Raw genomic sequence first — 17,055 nt, 5'->3', positions numbered from 1 at the left:
TTAATTAGATACTTGGTATACCTTACTCTTCCTAAAAGGTTGATGGAACAAGATCTCATGTAGTAAAGAAGATCATGTAAGACCAACACAGAAATGTCACCAGAGCTATGGAAAGAAACACAGATGTGTTTTTTCCATGCTGTCAACATATATGTATGTATGAGAGAAGGATATGGTTCACCTTTACAGACAGACAGGCTACAAGAGAATACCTCTACAAATACCTAAATGTAGTTTCAGCTTAGTACATAGTGCATGTTCTCACATGAAGGACATCCACTTAAAAATAGCCTGATTTACCCAGTATTAAATTATAATTACCTAAAACAGGAAAAATATTTTTATGGTTACAGTGTGCATGGAAAGCCAGGTGATGTAAAAAGTGTCATAATTTCGTAGCCTGTCTTACTCCATTTTCAGTGGCCCCAGCTGGACTCCCACAGTGTTTTTGTGTTAAATAATGACCCTTTAATTCCTTTGGAAAAGCTGCTTAAAAAATATTACTGAATGTTTTTTCCAAGTCCTGTATCTGGATTCTACTCCTAATGTCAGTCATTCCCCATCTGGGAGATGCTCTCTGCCTTCAACAGCAATGCTTTGCTCCTGGAGAGCCAAGATCATCCAGCATTAAAACCTAAAGCCAGGGTAACCCCCATCAAGGTCAAGAGGGAGAAGGGCAGGAAGAGGGTATAAAGCAAACTTTATTAACTTTATTAGGAATATCCAATTTATTAGGAATACAATACCCTAATTTATTACCCTAATTTATTATCCCAATTTATTAGGAATATAATACCCTAATTTATTAGGAATACCCAATTTCTAAATCCATCACTCTACTTACATAAAGTCTGAATTGCATTTCTTAACCACCCACCCAGAAGTTTGTAACTTGACTGTTTCATTGTTTTTCCATTTACCTCTGCTCCAGGAAGGCCTTCTGGTCCTGGTTCTCCTTTATCTCCTTTTTCACCCTAAAAGAATTAATATTTATTTTATTATACATACTCATGCCACATAATAACCCACAACGTTTTTAACAGCAAAAATATTTTACCATTCTGGTCTGTTCTACATATACATTTCTGGATGCACAAGCAAAACTATTCCTTACATTCCAAAAGAAATTCTTTCCAAATAAATGTCCCTGAAAAATGTCTAGCACTGTGGTACTATGAGGTACAGCTCTCTGTACTTCATAGTGTCATTGAACATCCATAAAGACTCACCACAGAAGAACATTATTGTTTCTTGCTGTGTTTCAAGAATATGGTGGTGAAACAGAAATTTACAGCAGGGAACAGTTTAGTTTTTGAAAATCATAATCTTAATATTTCTGGGTTTTTTTCATTCTGAGATTCAGTTTTCTTATCAGATGCTTACAGTAAGTGTTTATTTACAAAGTCCTCAGTATTATCTTTTGTCTTTGACCCATACTGGTATAGGGTTCACTATGTGCACATGAAAAATTGAAAAAACTTTTGTTCTGAAAATTTTCTAACAAGTATGAATATGAACAACATGATTAATCAAAAGAAAAAAAAACGGTGGGAAAGTTCCTTCAGAATTGACTATAGTTGGCTCCTGAGTTTGCTCATGAAACGCTGACTACAAAACACAATAATCTTTGTAGAATACATGAAAGAATTCAGTTCCATATTAACTCTAACAACCATGCTATTCTAGTTAAGACATATTTTATCAAAGTGAATAAAATACACCTGCTAAAGAAACATAATTTAAGAGAAAATACCTCCAAGAAGCAACAAGCTTGAAGAGCTCTATAATTGAATCTCTATCCCTCAAATGAAGCTTGTCAAATCAAAATAAGTAACCATAAAGTAACATAATTCTGACAGAAGTGCAAGGACTGACTTAATTAGAGTCCAAGCTCTTCATATAAACCAAAGAAAACAAAGAGCTCTTCGCCAAATTTCCCTTATCTCCAGGGGACTACATTTGTCTGAGCAGAACCTATTCATTATATCAGTATGATCTTCATAATTCTGTTAGGTAAATGGCATTGAGCTGAGATCATTCAGCTAACTGCATTTGTGACACAGCCCTGATTCAGAGCTATTTCTCCCATGGCAATGACAGAGGGCATTTCATCTAATAATCAGTTTTGCAAAATGAGTGTATGAGCTTTGTTGAACAACTGAAGCCTACTAACAAATTAGCAGCAGCAAACTGTGAATTTAATAATCTCACTCCCAAGATGGCTTTGCTGATTCATTTTTTCCATTTTAATACATCTTGTTGATAAGAAACTTAATGCTATGTGTTAGCTTGAATCATACAGTTAAGGTTTTCCCTCAAGTATTCCCTTTCTTACTGATCAAAAAAACCCTCCACCACATAAATCTGTGCATTTACTGCACAGTTCAAATGACACCAAACAGTTATAGGAATTTAACACTTACTATTTTAGTATGTTTAAACTATAGAGTCCTCTTTGTTCTGTGGATTAAGACACTGGTTGAGAAAGTAATTTTCTTTCACTGTCAGTTTAAAAAAAAAAACCCAGTTGAAATCCCAGGCGTACTGTTCTTTTTAAATAGCTCACTTAAACTTTTAGAACTGCAAAAGTGACATTTTACTTTTCATCACTGTGACATACTGAACACTTAATACTGCTTTCAGGGTATTTCAACTAGAATCAGTTACACTGCTGCAATCTTGCAACAGTTATAAAGATACACTCATATATTTGACATAATATCTCCTTATCTGAATATATTTCTAGAAGATTTATAAATTTATAGAGCTGGTTTTTTATCCTATGGCTTGTGTATCTGCTTTCACACTTTAAGAAAAATGATGCAAATATGTACAGATTTGCTTCAGAAGTAGTAGCATCCTGTAAATGCCCTGATGCATAGGTGGAAACCTAAGGTGAAAGTTTCTTGTCATAATTTTTTATACAACATCTACATTGCCATAAAAAGCTAAACAGAGAGCCTAACTAAAAGATGCCTGTCCCCTCAGCCTCAGTTATCATTTTCCTGGCTGTGAGATGAGCAGTACGTGTTGGTGAACGTGCCTTTTCCTCTCCAGCAGGCAGAAAGTGACTTCAAATTGCCACCCGGCAGCTCTAGACACACAAGTGTGGCTGGTGAGTACAGGGAAGAAAGAAACCCCCCATTCCTTATGATTTACACAATATTTGGGTTTAAGATGTTTCTCAGTTTCTTTGACAAAATGATAAAAAGCACCCCCCTTAATGAGCCTTGGACCTCTGCAGAGCTCCTGGCTTTCTGCCAGGTATGCAACTTTACATGAACATACCAATTTTTTAATGGAATACACAATTTATACTTGCCAAGCCTATCATATGGAATGTCCGTGTTCTCTGAGAAGCCAGAATGCAAACCAAACAGAGGTCTAATTTTTACAATTTATTCTCACAAGATCTGAGCCAAGTCATATTCATTTCTGTCTTTATGAAGCACACTATACTGCATAATTAACAGCTTCAAATCTAGCCAATTTGCAGAGTTGCTGAAGCCACTCTGCAGTGTAGAGGAGGCTGTTAATAATCAACATTATGGCTTTGTGGCAATGTACCTTATAGATTAAGAAAAAGAGAGAAAAATGCATTAATGTCACTTTATATGAAGTGCTCCTGCCTGCTTGTACTACATTCAGATGAGACAATTAAAGACTATTTATTGCAAAAACAGGATGACAAAACTATGAAAGCATCAATCCTTTTTTATTAGTTAACTAAAACTAACCCAATGTAACACTGAATTATTTGTATTTCTTCGGGTGAATTCTGCATTCCATTACCCCAATGGAAAAAGCTGATGGGGTTGCTCCAGAACAACTGCTGGGAGGGATTCAGTCTGCTGTGTGTAATGGTGGATGCACTGAATTCAGTGATAGCATTCTTTAATTAGGGCCATCCACAGTCTCTGCAAAATGAGAGTACCTGCCTCCAACTCATCCACTTTAGAATTGCCTCAGTTTCCTTGCACACTATTTCCCCCATATTAGAATGGCAAAGTAATATATTTGGAAATACAATACATTAAGACCTAAAAATGAAACTGAAAAGGTAAAGATTTTTCTGCAACAATGCCCTGTTAATAATACAAATAAGGAATTCCTGGTATCAGTTTTTGGAAGAATTTTAAAGTACCATTGTTAATTAACACTTGCTGAATTACTCTCCAAAGTACACAAGCTATATTGTACCACTAAGTCAGTGTGGACACCTTATAATTTTTAGCTTCTGAAACTCCATGATTTTACCTACATATCTTTAAGACAGTTATGATTTGTCATTTTTAGTACTTTTTTCCCTGTTATGTTACAGATCTGTCTCAGCAGAATGTTCTACATGAATTTGATTTTCTTGTGACCACTTCTCCATAGCTTCTTTTAAACTGTTCTCAGCTCATAATAACGCTTACTGATTTTTCTTAAGTTATGAATGAAAAAATTTACACCTTCAGTTAAAAAACCTCAACCTTTTTTTCTTTCTGATTTTCTGATAGGTGTCTGAAGAGCTAGGGTTATGAAGAGCTCCACCCCAATAATATTCTTATTGCCTGACCTGTAAGTCTTCCACAGAATATGGGATGGTATGCTTTAGGAAAATGACAATACACAGGATGAAGCACCTCGGGACTGCTAAGAGACTGTACCATTTAAAAGGAGTGGAAAGCAAGGCAAACTAGTGATTTTGACTCAGTTCAGACTGGGAGGAACTATACAAGGAAATATGAGTGACACATGAAGCTCATTTCCACACAGACTGTAACCCTGTAGCACATAGGACTCAGAAGCAGGATCAGAAGGGGACAGCATAATACACTGCAGAAATACACTTCTATTATAGAAAACAAAAATGAACAGAGATGATCAGGAAGGGTGTCACCTTGAAGCCTGTGTCTTCTCAAGCCCATATATTTAGGATACTCAGACAAAGCAATAAATCAGATTGTCTCCCAAAGCTTTATAGAGATCAGACGGCTCAGTAGACACACTTATCAAGATACAATGACCAAAAATCTGCTGATTCCAAACTGTGCCTTTGCTGTTTTGTGACAGAGTCCTAAACAAGTGTTGTGCCTGAACATATTGGATACCATGTCAGGAGAAAGATCTTTCCATCTTGCTTTTTTACATAGACTGTGTAATACTGAAAATATTCACAATGGTTAATTATTGCTTGCTGTCACACGTCACAATCCTAAGCAAGCTCTAAGCACTTCTAACCAGAGAGGCCATATAAAGGCAAATTACCTCAACTAAAGGCAAAACCTTAGGCACAGAACAATCTGAGTCCAGGCCAGCCCAAGGCTCCAAAGCTGCACCAATGAACTGCCTCATTCTGTCAGCAGGAATAAGGCAGCCATCCATTTTTATTCTTTGTAGGAAAACTTTAAAATGCAAAATTATTTGGATCAATTAGAACAGCAACCAAAGAAAAAACCAACCCAAAAAACCCCAACTCAAACCCCAAGACCAGTAGAAATTTCAGTGTAGTGTTCTACAATGCAGATATGCAATGCACAGAGAACAAGAATAACCCCTGTAGCACTACTGCAGAAAAATATCTGGATATTGCCGTGGAGCACATAGTACATGGAAATCTGTAACACAAAGACATTTTTAAAAGGCTAAACTCCATTCTCCATTTGTCAAATGCAAGCTGAAAAAACCCCAGCTATTCTGGCTTACTTGCCACTGATGAGAAAAGTGAAAAATAACACCTAGTTCAGGGCATCATATTTTTCTGCCCTTCTCCAAGCTAGAATGACAGAAAGTGTGAAAAATAGTTAGGAGGTAAGAATGAACACAGGACATGCTGCTGGATCTCAAATATGGGAAAAAATGTTGTAAGTGGGACATCAATGTTTCCATACTGATAATACAAATAATAGGTTTCATTTGTAGCCAAATGGGGTGTGGGAGGTAGAATTTGTGTTAAAAAGGCAAAGTACTGTAATGATCTAAGCTTAGAATGAATTTGCCTTAACTGTAGATTTTGCTTGAGAATGCTCTCTCTTAAAAATGTGTCAAAGTCACATGTTGAAATAGTTTTAGCTTTTCTTAGGATGATGTCCTTGCTGAGTAAAGATTACAGTGTTTGCAGGTACCTGTCTTAAGGAGTCAAAGCTCTCTCATTTATCAATGTCTCCTTTTATCATAAAGGTGTTGAAAGACAGACATTAATACAAATGCCACAATATACAGAATTACAATATGATCGAGTTGTTTGCTCTGTCCATGTGCCATTACTGCCAAGCACAATGATTGAATGAGTTCAGAGACACAGAATAGCAAAATAAAAATTAAACCAAGTAAGTAACACAGGCAAAACCAGGAGTGCAGATAAGCATATTTGGAAGAGCTAGCAATCTCTTTGGATTGAAGGACTGTATGCACATTCATTCAAGTAGCTTAGGCATGCATTCCTTTCTCATACATTCCTTATGAAAGTACCACTCTCCCTTGGCAGCATCCACAAACACTGATTTCTAAAACAGTCTATTAATTCCATGGGACCCTGACAGGCAATAAGGTGTCCTCAGCCACAGTCTTATTGAAAACTCTTATAACATAGGCTACAGAACTATGATTGAGAACCAAGCCTTAAAGAATATCCAAATCTATTATTTCACAACTAGAAAATGCCACAGCAAGGCTACCAGCAATGCCTTATTGAAAACACAGGTGAAGATTCCTATGATCTCTTAGTGTGTTCCTTACTAAATCTCATCTAGGTTATTATCTTCAGTGTAATCCTATGCTGGGGAAATCTAAGAGATTGCCTAACATTCCCTAGTGCTGACCAGAGCCATTAAAGATCATTAATGAAATTAATACTAAAAGGGATTCAGATGTACTGTGGTGAGTGGAAAAGATAAGATACACAGAACACCTTTTCACCTAAGAGATTTGGTAAGGTAAAAGAAACATAAAGACACAACTTCATCCTTCTGGGTAATAGATATCAGCCAGCATAGGAAGAAAAATACTGAAATTCTGGCTAACTCTTGCTTGCTACAATGTATGCAAATCTAATCACAATCACATAATTAGTTTGTTTTTCAATAATAAATGTCCCAACATAAATAATTAATGACCTAATCATGCTTAAGATGCTCATACTGGCTTTTTTTTCTGCCACATGAAATTTAGATTTTTTATTTTGCAAACTTTGCTTTGCATGCTATCCTGCCACGGCTCAGGCTGTCATGACCATTTCAATTTCTTTTTTCTTTTCCTTTAAACCTTTCAATGTCAAGGAGAAAAATACTAACAAAATCAACAATCAAAACTCCACTCTTTACGGCAATTATTTAGTCATATATACCCAGACCTAACTTGAGAGAAAAATTCTTAATCCAATATTAAAGCTTTATTCATAGAAATAAGAAAAATAGTACAATCTAAAGCATGAGCTATCTGAAAGCAGAGTTTCAATCTCCTAGATAATATGCATTCTTAACATTCACTTGAATATATTAATGCTCCCCTCAGAAAGTATCATCAGTCAAGCAAAATGTGTTTATAAGGAAGAGTCACAAAACTTTTTCATGGTGATCTTCATTTTCAAACCCTACTTTGTACTTCTGTGCAAAACCTTTAGCGGGTGCAAACAGTAGTCTAACTCCCCAGAAAAACCCAGAATATATTTTAAAACTCAAAAACCATCATTCGAATATTAATCAATATTCTATTCTTTACTCACTCCATCTGGCTGAGCTCTGCAATAAACTCTACACACAGAATACCATTCCAGTTTAAAAATTGGTGTACTGCATATAATTTATTGTGCTATATCTTTCCTCATAATCCAAAAGCAAAAGCCTTTCCAAACTATAAAGACTCCTGAATTCAGTCAGACAACTCTTACATGCATCTTTCCATGCAGAGGCCATAAAGGGAGCACTCATGGTCCAGTCTCCCTCTCCTTCTACAGTGTCTCTGGCTAATCTCATCTGCAAATATAAAATCAACAATCATTTCTGTGAGTCATCACTTACATCCAGACTTGACTACTTGCCAAGAGCACATCTTAACCTTCCAGTACCTCATATCTAATCTATGTTTGAATTGTTTTAAATATTTCTTCCAACATTTTTTACTTGAGGAAGCTTCCTCTTTTTGTCACTGTGAAAAACACTAATTCTGTTGGTCAGCAAGAACTGGAATTATCTTGAAGTGGGTCTCTCAGATACAATCCACATCCAGACCACAGACAAAATGTTTTTCATCCTTCTACACAGCTTCTACTTTCATGTAGGCTATTTTCACAAATACTCCCTCATCCTGCTCTCACCTACCCATTAGGATTGTCGTAGTTAAAACTCCAGTCATCGTTTATCTTCTCCTTTGATGGTTCTCATGCACACACACTTAAATACCAGAACATCTAAGTGTAAAATTCAGGGCACAGTTCGGCATTGCAGGGCTAACACAAGGTCATACCATTTATTTTCATACAGTAACCACTCCCTTCAACTCAATTTTCCTCTAGTTTTATGAACACAGTATCTGCACAATAGATGTAGCATCATTTTTTGTATTATCAATTTTTTAATTAGCCAATCAGGTCTCGTTGTTCTGCAGGTATCCATCTTCTGTCTTAATTCTTACATTTTAGTTATAATAACCCTTGTATTAAATAAATGGTCCACTCTGTCTTTGTACATTGCATAACACAAGGGAATCATAATACATGTCTCAGCTTGCACAAATCCCTGAGTTATTTTAGAGTTTTGTTCTTACATCGCTCAAGAACAAAACTAATAGCTGAATTTGGCTCTGTTTTCCCTCACTGATCTTCCCAGTAATTTTAAACTTAAGTATCTTGTGTATCTATCAATAGATTAAAATCTCAAAAGAAAGAACTGTCTCAATAATGAGCAGATTATTTTTCCATTTCTTAACTAAATACTAGAAATGGATTTGACTTGCAGCTACAATTGTTTAAAATTCTATCTGCCTTTAGTGGGGAGGTTTCTGTTTATAGTGGGTTGGTGTTAGTGTTGAATGAAGATTTTTCCGTAGGAGGAATAAACTAGTTTCTTTTCAGGGCTTGTCTCCTAAGGCAACCGAAAGCCAATCTGTTCTTGACATCAGTTGACAAATAGTATTGCTTTCACAGAGCGTAGTATTTTTTAGACACACATGCTTTCATGGTTTTGGCAGGGGATTGCTATTGTTATTTATACTCTAAAAGATGTTCTGCAGATGGTTGAAGCCACATTAAGTGTTTGCACAAGCTGATGGACTGCTACGTCTTTCCTGCCAAAGGCTGCACCTCTGGCTTGATTTCTGTCACATGACAACCAGAATAATAACTTTTCTGTAGCTGTGACTATTAACCATGTTCATCAGGCCTACACAGACAGCAGTATCAGTTTTCTCTATTTTCTTAGACTACAATAAGTAGTTTATTAATGTCATAGAAATCCATCCTTTGTATCCAGGGAACTGGTATTTCAATAAAGCTCTCACAAACCCTGGTACAGTTTAAAGATGTGGCATGTTCTAATCTCCTAATGTTCTAGTCTCCTAATGGGTATTTATCTGAGGTGGAGACTTAATCTGTTCAAAATACACCCACCTTGCTCAGTCCGACTTCACTAAGGTCAGTTCAAACTGTAATTAGAAAAGTAGGAAATTTCTGCCTTTTGCACAAAACTTAGTAAATAGAGATTTAATACAGGAAATTTTCTCCCCTTTTGAGGGGATCAAAATAAACAGCTTCCAACTTCCTGGCAACTGTCCATACAATCAGCCCATATAGGTTCTATGGGTACGATCACAGAACAATTACATTTCTCTTCCAGCTGAACCACTGTGCTTTGAAGGGTAGAAAACCAATGGGTCTAGAATAAATAAGTGAGACAATATTCTGCTGCTGAATGGGAGGAATTATCTTTAGAATGGTCATCCTGGAAAATCTGAACTGTATCTACTGGCCAGCTACCAACAAGAGGAGTTTAACTTACTGCTAGCCTTCAATGGGTACATAAAATGCTACCAGGATAAAGCCTTTTTCTTTCTCTGTGCACAATATATACTGGCCTCAGCACATCAGAAAGATCAGTGATATGTTCCCTGTAGACATCTAAGACAACTCAGTCTTCACCTACTTTTCACCTACTGTCACAGAAACTCTCAGCAGGTGTTGCAAATTAGCTGCTCTTCTAATCCAGCTTCTTTGGCTTCTCAAACTGAAATTTAACAACACACAAAGATGACAAATGTGCATACTGTAAAAAGTAGCATCATAAAGCTGCTGACTGGGTTAGCTGCATTAGCACATCCTTCTGTACAATTTACCCTTCTTGAACTTTTGTGCAGATCCTTTATAACAGCCTTTATACCTTTGACTTCCATGCCGTGTTATGTCAGGTCTTCTTCAAAGTATTTTTTATTTATGTCCAGATGAGCATAGCGTGTGGCACAAAAGACATGATTTATGGAGAAAATGGCACAGAGTACTAGATGTTAACACTGTATTTTGTTGGAGTCATTCCAAACCTACACTGAAGTAGCTCTAGTCTGGTTTCATGAATTCAAGAGCCATAGAAATTGCAGCACCTTAGGCTTGTTCCCAACGTACATCTTTCAGAGTAGCTTCATCCAAAAAGAATCATATTGTTGTTCTCCAACCCCAAAAGTCATCCATATAGCTCTGAAGCACCTTTTAGTTGCTTAAATATGCATATTCTTCTGAATTACATTGGTTGCTGAAGAATAGCCACATACCAGTCTGGAGAAACAGAATGTGCTGGGATATAAACCCAGTAAACAGAGGCACTTTTTTGGTCTAAACAGTTCCCTGACTTGTTTCTTTTACTAGGAATCACACAAACAGTAGCAATAGCAGTGCACAGGGACACTGGGGATAGCAAGAAGCAACTGGAAAGGAGGAGACTGGGAGGAAGACCATTTTGATCACTGACAGTATTACGTTAATAAACATCAGCTACTGCTAAGTGGAGGGAAAAAAAGTGCTTTGGAACTTAAATATACTTTATGATGTATATTGCTGGCTTTTCAGTAGTAACAACCACATCTGTCTTTGCAGGTTGTAGAAAGATTCCCCTGCTCATATGCACACACAGAGTTCTATTTTTAGTGTATTAATGAAAACAGTTATGTCATCTCCTCTTCTACAGTGACCAATGTCTGAATCCATTTTGTTGTTTCTTCTTTCATCACACTGTTCATGAGTTCTAATCCTTTTCCTCATTGAAAACAGCTCTCACTCAAAGTTGCAAAAGCTCACATACAGAGCCCATTGACTTAAACTAGATTAAGAAACAGAGGATAGATTAAGATTACATAAAAGAAAGAAATTGTTTGCTGTCAGGGTAGTGAGGGAACAGGCTGGAACAGGCTGCCGAGAGAATTTGCCCAGTCGCTGCAAGTGTCCAAGACCAGTTTGAATGGGGCTTTGAGCAACCTACAATCTATAATGGAAGATGTCCTTGCCCATGGCAGGAAGATTGGAAGTAAATAAGATTTAAGGTTCCTTCCAAATCAAACCATTCCAAGATTCTGTGATTTCATCTACAAATTTACGTCCTTGCATTCATGCCTATTTAATAAATATTAAATAAAAGAATTTTTAAAGAGGTCTCAAATTATGAGGCTAAACTATAAGAACTACAAGGCTCCATAAGCATGTATGCAATTAATGCTAAATGTTATTTTCAAATATTGTACCATGAATACTCTTTATTAAAGTATCCTATTTTTTCTTCTTCTCATTAGATACTTGTCAGTACAGTATTTTTCATAAAGAATAATCCTCTGAAATAGTTCTCAGTTGCTAAATGTGTGCTAAATGTACTAAATGTGCACCATGTGTTACAGGTAAAAATTTTTACATTAATTTTAAATTAATTACCATTTATTAGCTACCAGTCAAAAAACTTACAGTTTTGTTTCCAAACTAGCAAGTGCTTTCTCTAGGCATTACAGCTGTAATAATATCCAGTCATCCATCTCTAGATATGTCTTCACAGAAATCTCCAAAAGTGGCACAGAAGGCACAGAATGCACTGGAATCAGTACATCCAAAGGACTCAGGACTCTGCTCACACTGTTAAACCTCATATCTCAACAGATTGCCCCCTAAGGAAGCTGCAATGCTTCTGATACCCCAGATAGCTCATCAGAACAGGCATGGCTGTTTTTGCAGAGCACTGCACAAGCTTTCTTGCCCAGAGATCCACATCTGGGCCTACCATGCAAGAAGCTTCCTACATTGCGGGTGAAATTGGGTGAAACTGGAATTTGGAGAGCTTTGCAGACAAAAGTAAATTACAGAACCACAGAATATTCTGAGTTGGAATGGACCCACAGGGATTTTCAGAGTTCTGAACTTTGTCAGGCTCAAGTTGCTTTTGAAAAATTATACTCAATATGTGCAAATTAGCATTTTCAGAGCTTAAGATAAAGATACCTTTCTAATGCCAAAAGCCCTCCATACCTGTCAAATTTGGATGTTTCTAGTCCAAAGAGGTTGAGAGTCCACACCAACATTTATGTATTAGAAAAATCGGTTTTCCGCTAATCTTTTTCTCAGCAAGACTTGGGGTGTTTACACTCAAAACACAATAATCTAGTCAAAATACCAAATTATAAAGGATAAAACAGTTGAGGATGAACTATGACAAACTCAATACAGTCATTATAAGATGAAATGACATGGCAAAAGGACAATGAAGTTCAGTGTAGATATACATCAAATGATGAAGATTGTAAAATCCTTATATCCCCTATGTAGCCATAACCTGTGAATACAAACACAGCTTCCTAAATGGAGTGACTGTTAATGACCAGCTCAAAAGGATCAAGAATGAGATCTTGAGACCACACTCAAAGCTAAAGAGAGGACAGAAAAGTCCCTGTGGGGAGAAAAAAAGACACAGAGGATAAACCAAAGAATTTCACTGTGATATTACATAGAATGAAGTTCTTGTCTTTTCCACCTTTAAACACTGGAGCAGAACTCAGTAATATCCAGAAGCAAGTAGTAAGGATGATCCAATAGAGAACATATTTCATAGTGGGAGACACTAATTGCTATTCTTCAATTTGAAAGAGACAGCTCAGGAATGTGTAACAGAAGCTTATTGATTCTCCACTGATACTGAAAAGTAGAACAGGAACATTCTGAAAGAAGTAGGGGACACCAAATTAAATTAAGAGAAAGCAGGTTTCAAATAAACAAAAGGAAGTGCTTCTTCAAACACAAAGATAAACAATGTAATTCCTCACCACAGGACATTGCAGATGCTCAAAGTTTATGTGAATCCAGAAGAAAACTGTACTTTCTAGTGGGAGAAAAGTCCATTGAAAACTACTAAATTCACTCAAAACACATCTGCTGAGATGCAGTCTCAAATAACTGAAGGCTGGAAAAGTACTGTACTTGTTTACTTTGTCCTTACACTTGTCCCCAGGGCACCACTTCAGGTTATCATTAGAACAGGATGCTGAGCCTGATGAACCTTTAATCTGACCAAATGGGCATGTGTAAGTAAATTAAACAGTGATAGATCTTGGGACCTGGAACTTGGTCATCTATATCATTTAATTGATAGACCCCAGCTGTGAAGGTTTTTTGCAGACATTTCAATGAGTCCAATTAGCATTTCCTGATATAATTCCCAGGCACAGTTCAAAAGCTAGGGACAATGTCCAACAGACACTTTTGATTAAGCCCGTTTCAAAGGGCAAGAGCATTAAACAACAGGAAGATGGCCAGATCATGCCAAATACCACAGAACTACCTGATAAGCCCTGGTAATGTTTAGCTTACTAGGATGCCAACAAGCCTGCATTTATTTTATGTAGTGAAATAAAAGAAAGTGCAAAGAGGTGACTAAATTGTTACGAGATGAGAAAGAGAAAACTTGTATACTTCTCTATGTAGCATCACAAGACAAGTATGAAGAATCTTTTTTCCCATTTATATTCAGCTGGTAAAGCACTCAGTCTTACCTGCATGAAACAGGATTTCAAGGATTTCAAATACTCTTCTCCCTGCCCCAATAAAGCATCTGCACTGATGGTTAGCACAGGTAAGAGACAAATTTTAGGCACAGTGGCACAAACTGCACTCACATCCAAACAAACTAGGAAACAGGACCCTAAGTCTATAATGCAAATTGCACATTCTTCCATTACTCCAAGAACACTAAGACCAGGTAGTGTCCATGGTTGCACCAAGATTGGCAGTTTATGGAACTTACTCTTCTAACCTTTTGCTCAGACTGAAGCATTTCTAGCAGAATCTACAGCTCATAAATAGAAGCACTCTACTAATAAAGCGCTACTAACTGCTTAACTTAATTGTAGTTTTTAAATATTTTTAATTATAGACCTTTGTCTTCCATCTATGCAAAATAGCTTCTATTTCTCAAGTACATTGGAAGCTTCCCCAGTACTTGAGCCGTCTGGCTTTACCACTGAAATTTATGTTACAGACATTAAAACACTAGAAAAATAATGACTAGCTTCAAACCAGCATGTTAGACCTAGGAAAGGTGACTCTTTCTTCATTTCCTTATGCTTATTTAAGAAAAGCATATTGAAGACTGAAACTAAAAGGACTACACCTGGGGACACCCTGGAAGTTTATAGCCTTGTGTGTTCTGGATGGATAGAAGGTAGACAGAGGAGTATTTTATTAGGTGTGATAGAATAAAGCAGAAAATGTTGAACCTCCAGGAAATCCTCTTGACACTAAGATCTATTAGGAATTGTCTTCTAAAGGAAATAGATGAAGCCCCATTTCCTGGGATAATTCAAATTGTACTTCAGAAAATAGTAAATATATACAAAGAACATCCTGCGTTTAGAAGAAAATTGGGCAGATGAAATTTTTTTCTACATTTAGGCTGGACAAGCCCCAGACTCCTCCTCTCTTCTCATATATATACACAGGCAAAAGCACAATTCAGACATGCAATATGTAATGTAAAAAGGATGAAACTCTGGAAATAATAAATAACTATCAATATATTTTTATTCTCAAAGTTTCCCCTATTCAAATACATATAACTTTTTAATTAATATCACTTTACTGAGAAATATTAAACACAGAATTTTAGTAAAATAATAACTTTACAAGAGATCAAGTGCTTACAAGTGCATATCACAGCACACAAACTGCAACACAGCTCAGGTCCAATGACATCCAGTTTTAAAATCCTCTACTTCAAGTGTGAGAAAAAAGGGAATATGCTTAATGAAGGAAAAAGTCTTCCGAGTCGTCTGAGATATCAGTGAGTCCTGTGATTTTATTATATAACAGCACACCTTGCCTCTCCGACTTAAAACACAAAGAGGGATTTTTATACTAACATTTTGAAATAGTTAAACAAGGCAAGGTATTTAGCCTTGCTCTCTGAAATGACTCCCAGCTCTGTGAAATGATCAGTATCTATTAGTGACAAACAAGCCATGTTTGCTCAGCTATAATCAACATGTAAATCTTTTGGCTTTTCTATCACCACTATTTCAAATAAAATTCAGATTTGTTATACCGAATACTAAATGCTATTGAAATCTATATGGAGTTCACATTTCATGTATCCCAGAAAATTGAACTCTCATTGTTCTAGCTCATTTACAGAAAGAATCATATCTGTGAAGTATACTAATGAAAATACACATTCTAACCAAAAATGTACACAAGACGACAGAAAAAGTGGGGGATCTGGTTAAAGAGTACTAACAGGAGTGACCAAAGGAAGCAATAACCAGGGGGAAAGAGAATAAATTACAGATTTTAAAAAAGGAAAAAGGTATCTTAGAGGTTATTTGTCTAATTTGGGTATTTAGGGTGGACATTAGACAAGTTCTACACAGAAGGAGTGATTGGGCAATGGAATGGGCTGTCTAGAAAGGTGGTGGAGTCACTGTCCTTGGAAGTGCTTGAAAAAAAGACTGGATGTGGTACTTACTGCCATGGTCCAGTTAATAAGGTAGTGTTAGGTCATAGGTTGAACTTGATGGTCTCAAAGGACTTTTCCCACCTAGCTAACAGGCACTAGGCCCGTTCCAACCCCCAAGTGATGCACATACTTCTAGTATCAAAATAAGTAATAATAAATAAGATTTCAACCTGTGCAAATTTCAAGATAGGTCTGAGATCTTGAAACCTGCAGAGGTTGAAATCCAGACCCAAACCTGTTAATCAGGCCAGATTGCTCAGGGCTTGCCTTGAAAGCCTCAAGGAAAAGTTGCTGCTGGAAAACCACTTTGGGCAACTTGTTCCTGAGCTTTACAGTCCTATCACAGAAAACTATTAACTGTACATTAAAACCAAACAAGTATGCATGTTCAAAAAGAAATAGTCTTGCTATTCTTGTGCTTATTGAATTAGAAATAAATGTAAGGGATACCTTGCATAATTTGATGCTATTAACAGAAAATGACAAAGTCTTTTAAGATAATCTCATCTTGTGTGTTTTCATGAAGCAAGGCTTTAATTTATTACCTTTTGTGTTACCAGGATAAAAGCTTCATAGCACTGGAAGAGGAAATTACTTCTGTAATAAACAACAGTGTTAAAATTAAAAACCCTTTCCTAATGGCTACACAGCATCTTCCTTGCTGCATTTCCAGCCCACTGCCCTATATGTACTACAGACACACAAACAGACCATTTCCTTCCTCCTTTGCAGCAATGTTATATGTTTGAAGGCTGTTCACATGTTTTCAGCTGACTCTACACTAAAAGTAAATCATGCTGTCCTTCCTCAAAGGTCCTGTATTCCTGAGCACCAGTCATTTCCAGTGCTTGCCTTCAAACTGAAGCCATATCAACACCAAATAGCACTTTTTAATAGGACTTTTTAATTAGTGTTGCAGACAATACTTCACTTTGGAACATCTTAGTCTTTCAGTTGCAATTTCATTTTTATTTTCAGGCAACATCTCTGATTTACCAAGAACAGTCTGTATTTTAAAGCTTTCTTCTAGTTAATAGTACCTTCTGACTTCCTATCATCATGAAATGCAATAGCCATATTTTCTATCCCATACTGTAAAATTAAAATT

At 36.5% G+C, this 17,055-nt stretch overlaps 1 protein-coding gene across 5 annotated transcripts in view; it reads right to left on the bottom strand.

The window, feature by feature from the left end:
- Positions 1 to 17,055, bottom strand: part of COL19A1 (collagen type XIX alpha 1 chain) — a 183,821-nt gene that overhangs the window by 97,147 nt on the left and 69,619 nt on the right. For all 5 annotated transcript variants that reach the window (XM_077174795.1, XM_077174798.1, XM_077174799.1 and 2 more), the window contains one exon: positions 921 to 974. In XM_077174795.1, coding sequence (XP_077030910.1) covers positions 921 to 974 — 54 coding nt within the window. The remainder of the gene's footprint in view (positions 1 to 920; positions 975 to 17,055) is intronic.

The sequence above is a fragment of the Agelaius phoeniceus genome, chromosome 3 (genome assembly GCF_051311805.1).
Source record: "Agelaius phoeniceus isolate bAgePho1 chromosome 3, bAgePho1.hap1, whole genome shotgun sequence".
NCBI lineage: Eukaryota > Metazoa > Chordata > Aves > Passeriformes > Icteridae > Agelaius > Agelaius phoeniceus.
The sequence above is the reverse complement of the archived record's forward strand: the minus strand, read 5'-3'. Positions and strand labels throughout refer to the sequence as shown.